We start from the raw sequence: 8,980 nt of genomic DNA, 5'->3' as shown, positions 1-8,980 counted from the left end.
TTCTCAAAGTCGCCTCCAACCCACAAATCCCCACTGCATTAGTCAACAGTGCCACTAATTAATCTCAAGTACTACCACCAACAGGACAATCCTCCATACAAAGTGGAAGCAAAGACCCCTCCTCTGGGCATTGTTGACCCCAACCTCACTCTCACTGCGCGGCGCTGCCGCTGCTGCGCCGCGAGCCAGAGGCCAAAGCTCACAGCTGCCCGATGGTCCTGCGGGGGGGTTTGAATGCCTGATCACTGCGTCGCTGCGGCCTCCTTTTGCACCTTCCCTTGTGTCGCACTCGCCGCCTTTAAGCGCTAGCTGCCGTGCTCTGCTGACCACGTACGTACGTACCGCCTGCACTCCGCTGCTGCTTGTTATAGCGTCCCCGGATACGAGATTGCAGCATATCCATTGTCCAAGCAGGAGCTTGGAGATATATAGATGGCGGTGGTGGTGGCGGGGGGTGGTGGTGGAGGTGGTGGTGGAAGGGCGCGGGCGGAGCAGCAGCCGAGGCCGCATTGGCGCGAGCAGCAGGGGCAGCGGAGCCCCGACATGGCGGCCGTGCCCAGGCCGCCGCGCCCGAGGCCGGGGCCGGCCAGGGTCGCCGTCGTGTACTACCTGTCCAGGAACGGGCAGCTCGAGCACCCGCACTTCATGGAGGTCGCCCTCTCCTCCCCCGACGGCCTCTACCTCCGAGGTACGCCGGCCGTGCACCGTCCGCTCATGGCGCGTGAACCTTTTTTGTTTCGTTCTGCACTGAGCGTATCATCTGCTCATTGTTGCTGTACTGTGTAGATGTGATCGATCGGCTCGACGCGCTGCGAGGCAAGGGGATGGCGCGCATGTACTCCTGGGCCTCCAAGAGGTTTGCAGTTCGGCTTAAAGCTTGGATTAGTTCACCGGCGATGCGCAAGAATGGCATGGCGGCTCTGGCGCTCTGACATGCGTTCTCTGCTGATTTGCGGTGTTGTTGTAAATTGTAATGCGCAGGAGCTACAGGAACGGGTTCGTGTGGCACGACCTGGCGGACGACGACTACGTGCACCCAGTGGGCGGGCGGGAGTACGTGCTCAAGGGCACCGAGCGCCTGCACCCGCCGGCGATCCACCTCCCGCTGCTCGACGCGGCCGCCGCGTCCTCCTGCTCCTCCGGCTCGCACGACACCACCACGTCCTCGTCCTCAGGCTGGGAGCACGGTCACAGGAAGGGCGTCGCCGGCGCGTGCGGCACAGCGGAGGTCGGCGAGTACAGGGTGTACAAGGCCGAGGACCGCGCCGCGGCGGCAGCGGACGCGGCGACGCAGACCGAGGACGGGCACCGCGGGCGGAGCCGCGGCCACCAGAGGCGCGCCCAGGAGGAGCTGAGCCGCGAGGAGACGTCGCCGCCGACGGCGTCCACGAGCCCCGAGACGCTGGAGGCGCTGATCAGGGCGGACGGCCGCGTCCTGGCGACCGTCCCCAGCGGCGCGAACCGGGCCAGGGCGTCGTCCGTGCTGATGCAGCTCATCTCGTGCGGGTCCGTGTCGGTGAAGGGCGGGCTGGCGACGCCGGTGCTGCCGCGCGGGGTGCACTACCGCCCGCGCCCGCCGCGGCCGCCGGCTCGCGCGGCCGCCGAGACGGCCGTGTACCGGCAGAAGGCGGTCGAGGACAAGGAGTACTTCAGCGGGAGCCTGGTGGAGACGCAGCGCCCGGCCGCCGACCCGTGCCAGGACCTGGCCGTCCTCCGGCGGTCGTCCTCCGACAACGCCGACAGGTATAACCGTATAACACCACACTCCACGCCGACCATCAATGCCATCCGATAAGCACGCACCCACCAAATTAAACCGGCACCACCGCCACTATTCGGTTCTACGTAGTTACTAGAGTTAGTGACCGCCAGCGGCTCGTCACTCCAAGCTTTCTGGCCGCCGTTAATGGCGGCCAGTCAGTCGGGCACTGTTCCATTGATTCGGCCCGCCGTAGCGGCAGTTGGTTAAAGGCGCTGCGAAAATTCCACCGGGGGTAGGAGTACTTGATCGGTGGTTAAGTTCATAAATAGGAATAGGTCTCGCGGAGCTATCGCTCATGCTCACAAGTCACAAACAGGACGGATCGATCGGTCGATCCAGAATGTCAGGGACGCGCCTTGAATTCTCGGCTGGCACGCGAGAGCCAGCGCCAAATCTTGGAAGTGTTCTTGCCCTGCGACACGAGCGATCGCTGAACTTAATTACGTTTTGGATTTATTTACACTTGTTCAGAGACATGAGCCCGTGACTCCGGTACGAGGGCATAGCAGTAGGAGTACTGGTATAATAATCTGAGGGACCGAGTAAGACGTGAAACCATCAACACATTATCAGGAAGCAATGGATGATGTTGCAATGGATGCTGTTCAAGTAAGCGCCCCTGTCAGGCATTGAACTCGTCCGGTTCTCAAGCGGGTGTGGCCCGGGGGAGGGAGCCCTCGAGCCATACATGCGGCGCACTTGTACAGAGGAACCGATCTTTGTGCCAAGTACTCCGCCGCGGATTGTGCTGCACGAGAGCCGTGATGATGGGGAGGGTACGAGAGACAGTGATGCGGAATGATAACCGCTTACGACTTACTGTACTGCTGCTGTATTACTATTCTGAATATGTGACGGTGGATGATGGCAGGGCGGGGAAGGCGGAGGAGGCGGTGGACCTGCACGACCGGTGCATCCCGCGGAAGCCCAAGAGCAAGAAGGACGGCTACCAGGTGATCTCCTGCACCGCCGCGCACGCCAGCGGCAAGAGGGTCGGGGCGTGAGGGCGTACGTCCGTCGTGGTTCGTCGTCGGCAACGCTGCAGCTGTATAATCCTCTGTTGTTGTTTGGGTGGCCTCGTTTGTGGCTTGTCTGGAGCTTGGGTGGGTGTGATTCGGTCGGCTGGCTGGTATATCTGGGTGTGACATGAAACAGTATTTGTGACGAACGGTACATATGATGGCTTGCTCTTTCGCTGTGCTCAGTGGTAGTAGTGCGTCTGTCTAGACGAAACTAGGCTAGTGCCCGTGGCCCATATGGCACAGACAGCTAGCTCCGGCACCTGTGTGCACCACTCACTAGCCACAGTAGAAATCTTGGCTGGCCTAGCTATGTCACGCAGAGCGGTCCACGTCCACCATATCCTCACCATCGGCCCGGCCACAGACTATTGTTGGACCACGGCAAAATCCTTATATGCGCCTGATAGTGCTGTACCCGTGGTGGGCGCACTGTAAGTAGGCTGCCTTTCCGGATTTCTAGACCGGTTTTATTTTGTATTTTTACTTCTGTTTTTCAGCCTGCTTTTTCGTTTTTTGTTTTTGCTTTTTCGTTTCTATTTACCTTTTTTTGGTGCAAATTTAAGTCAATTTTTTTTTGAAATCATGAACAATTTCAAATTCACAAACATTTCTAAACCCGTGAAAAAAATATGCCGCAAGAAAAATTAAAGCGATTTTTTCATTGAGCAACACAGCAGCAGAAACAAAAAGGGAAACAAAAACAAGCGAATGAAAAAAAAACAAGCAACACATGTGCGGCGACCAATGGGCCGCGGCCCAAGAGGTTAGCTGCGGGCGCTATTTTTAATTGGCACCAAAGGCGCCAAGTAGCGAAATCACTAATTAAGCAGTACTCGTTGCAAAGAACACTTCACTTTCCCAGGTCGTGACAAGTGGCGCACATGCAGCGCGTCACTTGTCGCAAGCTGGGAGTTTTCCTTTTTTCGTAGATCCATTTATTCAAAACATTTTATCTTTTAAACCATGCGTCTAAATCTCGAATCGTTTTCACCATTGGATTCCTCGCGTCGAGATCTTAAAAACTAAATCCCATGTTGATAGGTTTTGGCGAACTTTTTTTTTACGAAAAAACCGGGCGAAAAAACCGAACCAGAAGCATGGTTTTTTTCCTTTCCGAAAGAGCCATGCCCGTGCCTCTCGCGAAATCACACCCGCGCCTCTCGTGGAAGCAAAACCGTGACTCTCATGAAAGGAAAAAAAATGAAAAACGCGTTTTTTTCGTTTCCAAGAGGCACGGCCATGACTCTCGCGAAAGCACAACCGTGTCTCTCGCAGAAACAAAACCGTGACTCTCGCGAAAGAAAAAAAACAGAAAATGCATATTTTTTTCTCTTTCTGAGAGGCACGGCCGTGACTCTCACGAAAGCACAACCGTGCCTCTCGCGGAAGCAAAACCGTAACTCTCGCGAAAAAAAACAGAAAACGCGTTTTGTTTTTCCCTTTCCGAGAGGCACGGCCGTGACTCTCGCAAAAGCACAACCGTGTCTCTCGCAGAAGCAAAACCGTGACTCTCGCTAAAGAAAAAAACAGAAAACACGTTTTTTTTCGTTTCCGAAAGGCATGGCCGTGACTCTCGCTAAAGCACAACCGTGCCTCTCGCAGGAAAAAACCGTGACTTTCATGAATAAAAGCGCGTTTTTTTCGCATAATTTTTTTTTCAAATATTCTTTTTGTCGAAAAGCTAAGGAAGACCGGAGGAAAACCAAAACGTCGAAAAAACCCGAAAAAAACCCTGTTTAACAAGCCGAAAACGCGTGCAAAAAAATAAAAAAATCCCGAGGGAGCGTCCAGAGCGTGAAACGTGGCAAATGGCTGGGAACGCGCCAAGTGACGCTGATCGTTGCAAGGCTGCCGAAGGAGCGCTCGTTAACTAGTTGCTCCCACCAAATAGGACCTCTGTTGGACTACTCCTTGTCATCAGCCCCCATGGCCATGGCCCACTATCTTCATTATAAAACACGATTCACTCAAAAGTAAAACAAACAGATGCAATAGCTATTTTGACTGAAATGTTTCTATTCAGTGGGAAAACAAAAACACAGGGCCAACCGAACACATTAATTATTATAAGTTGCAACTAATGGGTCACAAATATTATTGCTAGAGGTCATTCATATTGGTTAAACACGCCACTGGAGCTAAGTGGATGTCAGCAGGGGCCGCAACCCCCTTCCTTCTCCACACCACAACATAGGAAATTTTCTGAAGAAAATGTTCTTGTAGGGAGGAAGAGAGAAATAATTTATAGTCTTGACACCCCCCTCCCCAACCCCCTAGCGATACATATATTGTCTTTTGCTCCAACCTTCCTTCTCAACAGCACGACCATAGGGCCTCACACAAATCGGAGAATTCTGGATTAATTATGCAGAAAATCACAAACTGTTCTAAAAAATCAAACACACTATAAATAACATTACCCTAGAGAGACTAATGGAATAGTAGATGAACTACTATTCTTGTGTGTAACATCCCAAATTTTCAATTTGGAATGTTACACATTAGATTATCATTGCATATCATATTTTATTGCTTTTTGGTTTGATCCTAGAAATTCTACGCAATTCAAGGACCCACGGAGAGAGTTGAGGATTTCGTTATTTTCATATTTGAGTTTCTCAAATTTTGAAAAAAGGATCGTTTGATTTTAATTATTTTCTCTTCGAATATTTCTTTTATAAAAATAAACAAGAAGAGGATAAAATGACTTCCTCAAAATAAATAAATATTGGAGATTTAATATTGTAATCAAATAAGATTTTTATTCGGAGTTTTATTGCTATTTTATTTGAATTAGGAAAAATATGCGTTTCTCAAAATTGCATTAGAGTCCCAAATAAATGTTCACCTTGTCCGATAGATTTTTAGAGGACGGGGAAAATTTATTTAAAGATTTTTGGAGTCCGTTTATTATTTCTTTTATTCGTTTTTCTGCGCAAAATTATTTTAAAACAAGTTACCAACTTAACCGGGCCCTGTCCGCCTGGGACACTGTACCCGGACGGCCCTTTAAAGGCCGAAGGCCCGAGCCCGAAACCGAAACCGAAACCCTAGCCCCGCCTCAGAACCCGTGCCCAAAACCCTAGCCCCCGCACCCGAAACCCTAGCCTCGCCTCGGAACCCGCCTAGCCGCCGCCGCCCCTCGCAGCCACCGCCGACCCCGCCGCCACCCGCCGTCGCCCCGCCGCCCGTCGCCGCCGACCACCACCGCCGGACCCACCACCGCCCCGCCGGATTCGTCGAGGTAGCCGTCGCGGTTTTCGTTAGAAAACCGTCGGGTTTTTTAAACAAACCGCGGTTGTTTTTTTTATTTAGATCGGTTTTTATTTTTTTTCCGGTTTAGTTATTTAGCAAATGCCCGTTCGTTCGTTCGTTTTAACGAACGGTTTTCACCGTTTAGCCGCAACAGCGAACGTTCATTCATTAGCCTGTTCGTCAGTTTTTCTTTTTCTCGGATTTTTCGTGATTATTTTTTATCGTGATTTCTGATCCGATTTTCGTTTTAGTTTATCTTTTCGCTCGTTTATCGGAATCAGGCGATTCAAGCGCCTAGAGTTTCGTCTCGAAGCCCTCTTTCTGTTTAATCAACTTAAATAAGTTTTTGCTACTGTGAAATTTGACTTTAGTCCAGATTAGTAATCAAAGCTTGTTTCTTTCGCAGTTTGAGTTTTGTTGCTTCGTTCGATTTGATTCTTTTTGCAAACCGGAATTCTTAAGTTGAACTTTATGGTTAGATCTTCTTATTTGAGTTTTATCCGTGCATCTTTGCTTGATTGCTTATTGTATGCTTGTTTGATTGCGATAGAGTACCCGGAGTGCGAAGCGTGCTACTACGAGTCTCTAGGTTTCACGGATCATCAGCAAGGCAAATAACACTTTGATCATACCTCTTTACTATCCAGTTTTATTACATTAGATCAATCCTCAAACAATTGCATGGTTAGGATCTGATTAAATTGTGGGTTATGGGAAGTAGATGAGGTAGTACCTACTGTCCTGTTTATTACCAAACCTTTGGGAGTTACTTCTACGTTGCTTATTTTGCTATGCTATGCTCGTAGACGTGGTTTGGGTTTGAGTGTATTCATGACAGATGTGAGTATTGTTAATTAATGGTTAACTTAAGGTGGCAACTTTAATACACATCTGGGTGGACTGAGGCACCTGGGGAACCCAGTGTTGCCTGTATTTCTGGAAATCCCGGGGTACCGTGTGATTCTCCTATGGACTGCCACCCAGGCTCAAAGGGATCATAAGATTATTCATGCTAGAAACTTCCGTGTGCAGCCACATGCCATTATGGGCTCTGGCATAGTTGAGTAAGTTGTGGGAAACCTTTCCATGATGGGCTAGCAGATGTAGGGGATTATAGGTGTACAGGCCTATCTATCGGTTAAGGGGATCTCTTCGAAAAGACTGTGTCTCGGTCATCCGTTTATCAAACACCTTGTAGTGCGAGAAATCCAACGGAGGAGATCGAGTCTTGTGGGGAAAAGTGCACAAACCTCTGCATAGTGTACAAACTAATCATGGTTAGCCATGTCCCCGGTTATAGACATCTTGAGTATCTAGTTCTTGGATTATCATGTGGATCTCATCACTCTTAATATAATTTGATTGGGTTTAATGATGATGTTTAATCGGGATTGAGTTGGGTGAACCTTCTCAATGTTTAACAACCACCATGTTAGTTAAATAAAATTTATTCCTTTGTTGTAGGGAAAAATTGGCTTTCCGCAAAACATATTAACCATACAGCCTCCACCAGCCAAATATGCATGTAGTGATAGCCTTATCTTGTTCATTACTCTCTTGTGTTATATTGCCAGCATATTCCATGTGTTGACCTGTTTCGGGCTGCAACGTATCATATTGCAGACTTTTCAGATGATGAGTAAGGAGCCATAGGTCGTTGTCTTTCGCTCAGTGATGCCGTTGGAGTTGATGGACTTACTTTATCTTCCAAGCCTTCCGCTGTTATCGTATTAGATGGCCTTAAGCCATATCTATTGTAATAAGTTCTCTTTTGAGACATCCGATGTAATAAGTGTGTGACTGCTACTTTGTTATAAATCCTCAAGTACTGTGTGTGTCAGCATTAACGGTCCAGGGATGACACTGATGCACAGAGATCAGATTGTTTGAGGTCTGGTCGCTACAAGATGGTATCAGAGCACACGCTGACTGTAGGACACGACCACTAAGCTAAAGCCCTAGATCACTACTCTCTTCTCATTTCTGACTCCTCTCCATTTTCTACTCTTTAGGATGGCGGACGCAAGGAACAAGTTTGCACAATCAGATGAAGACACACCTTTTGAACGCCACTTGAAGGAAGTCACTAGGTACCTCAACATCGGAATACCAAGCTTCACCGGGACTTACAACGCCACTTTACCAGAAGAGGAGCGTTGGATGATTCAAGTTCAAGTTCCAGGAAGGACATTTACGCCAGTCACTGAGCCCATAGAGTTTTCCTTTGATGCACCAACCTGGAGTCTTGGAAAGAGTATGGCAGCCCACATCACCATGGGACGCATTGGAGAAGTTTACCACAAGGATCTCAAGGATACTATCTACCAGATTTGTGGGTACCGAGATGAGCAATGGGAGATGATTAGCACCAGGAAGGATAGATCAATTGCCGCTTTCATCCAGGAGTTAAACCAGCACATACGTCGCCAGGAGAACCAGATGTGCGCTGGCATGATAGATCTGAAGAAGGCAATGACAAGGATCATCGAGCTTGAAGAAGAACTCAAGGCAACTCGCAAAGATTATGAGGAGGAAATCGTCGTACTAGTGGAGAAGAATGATGACCTGACAAGGAAGCTAGGAGTCTTCATGGGAGACCCCGTGCCAGGAGGAGAAGATGACGATTCCACTTGCCCAGAGAACTACATCATCATCAACGACACCGACTTAGACCCCGACGATAGCGATGATGACTTTATTGATGAAGCTGGAGCGGATATTATGGAGTCTTCTATCGATCAATTTTTCTAGTCGACTACCAAAACAGTAGTAGTATTCCACCATGTATATAGTATAGTCCGAGCACTTCTGTAAACGATAGTTCTAGACCGATTGTATGCCCTTGCTTGATTGATTGAGTGATATGATTGTGTTTGTCTCATGTGCATATGGGTAGTGTTTCCCCCTAGACCCCATTCTACTCTGTTTTCTCATCTTTTCT

At 49.3% G+C, this 8,980-nt stretch overlaps 1 protein-coding gene across 1 annotated transcript; it reads left to right on the top strand.

Moving 5' to 3' along the window:
• Positions 1-289: 289 nt before the first annotated feature.
• On the top strand, positions 290-2,953 carry LOC125545237 (protein SOSEKI 4-like). Its single transcript, XM_048709130.1, has 4 exons — positions 290-688; positions 787-856; positions 982-1,743; positions 2,634-2,953. The coding sequence occupies exons 1-4, from the start codon at positions 433-435 to the stop codon at positions 2,764-2,766; spliced, it is 1,221 nt and encodes a 406-aa protein (XP_048565087.1). The 5' UTR covers positions 290-432; the 3' UTR covers positions 2,767-2,953.
• Positions 2,954-8,980: the final 6,027 nt, after the last annotated feature.

The sequence above is a fragment of the Triticum urartu genome, chromosome 3 (assembly GCF_003073215.2).
Source record: "Triticum urartu cultivar G1812 chromosome 3, Tu2.1, whole genome shotgun sequence".
NCBI classification, from domain to species: Eukaryota; Viridiplantae; Streptophyta; class Magnoliopsida; order Poales; family Poaceae; genus Triticum; species Triticum urartu.
This window is presented reverse-complemented; position numbering and strand designations above follow the sequence as displayed.

Bases quoted from the DNA above. Each gene is read 5' to 3' on its own strand.
- LOC125545237 (XM_048709130.1), top strand. From the start codon at position 433: ATGGCGGTGGTGGTGGCGGGGGGTGGTGGTGGAGGTGGTGGTGGAAGG. The intron at 689-786 runs GTACGCCGGCCG...TGTACTGTGTAG, and splicing joins CGACGGCCTCTACCTCCGAG to ATGTGATCGATCGGCTCGAC. The intron at 857-981 runs GTTTGCAGTTCG...TGTAATGCGCAG, and splicing joins TACTCCTGGGCCTCCAAGAG to GAGCTACAGGAACGGGTTCG.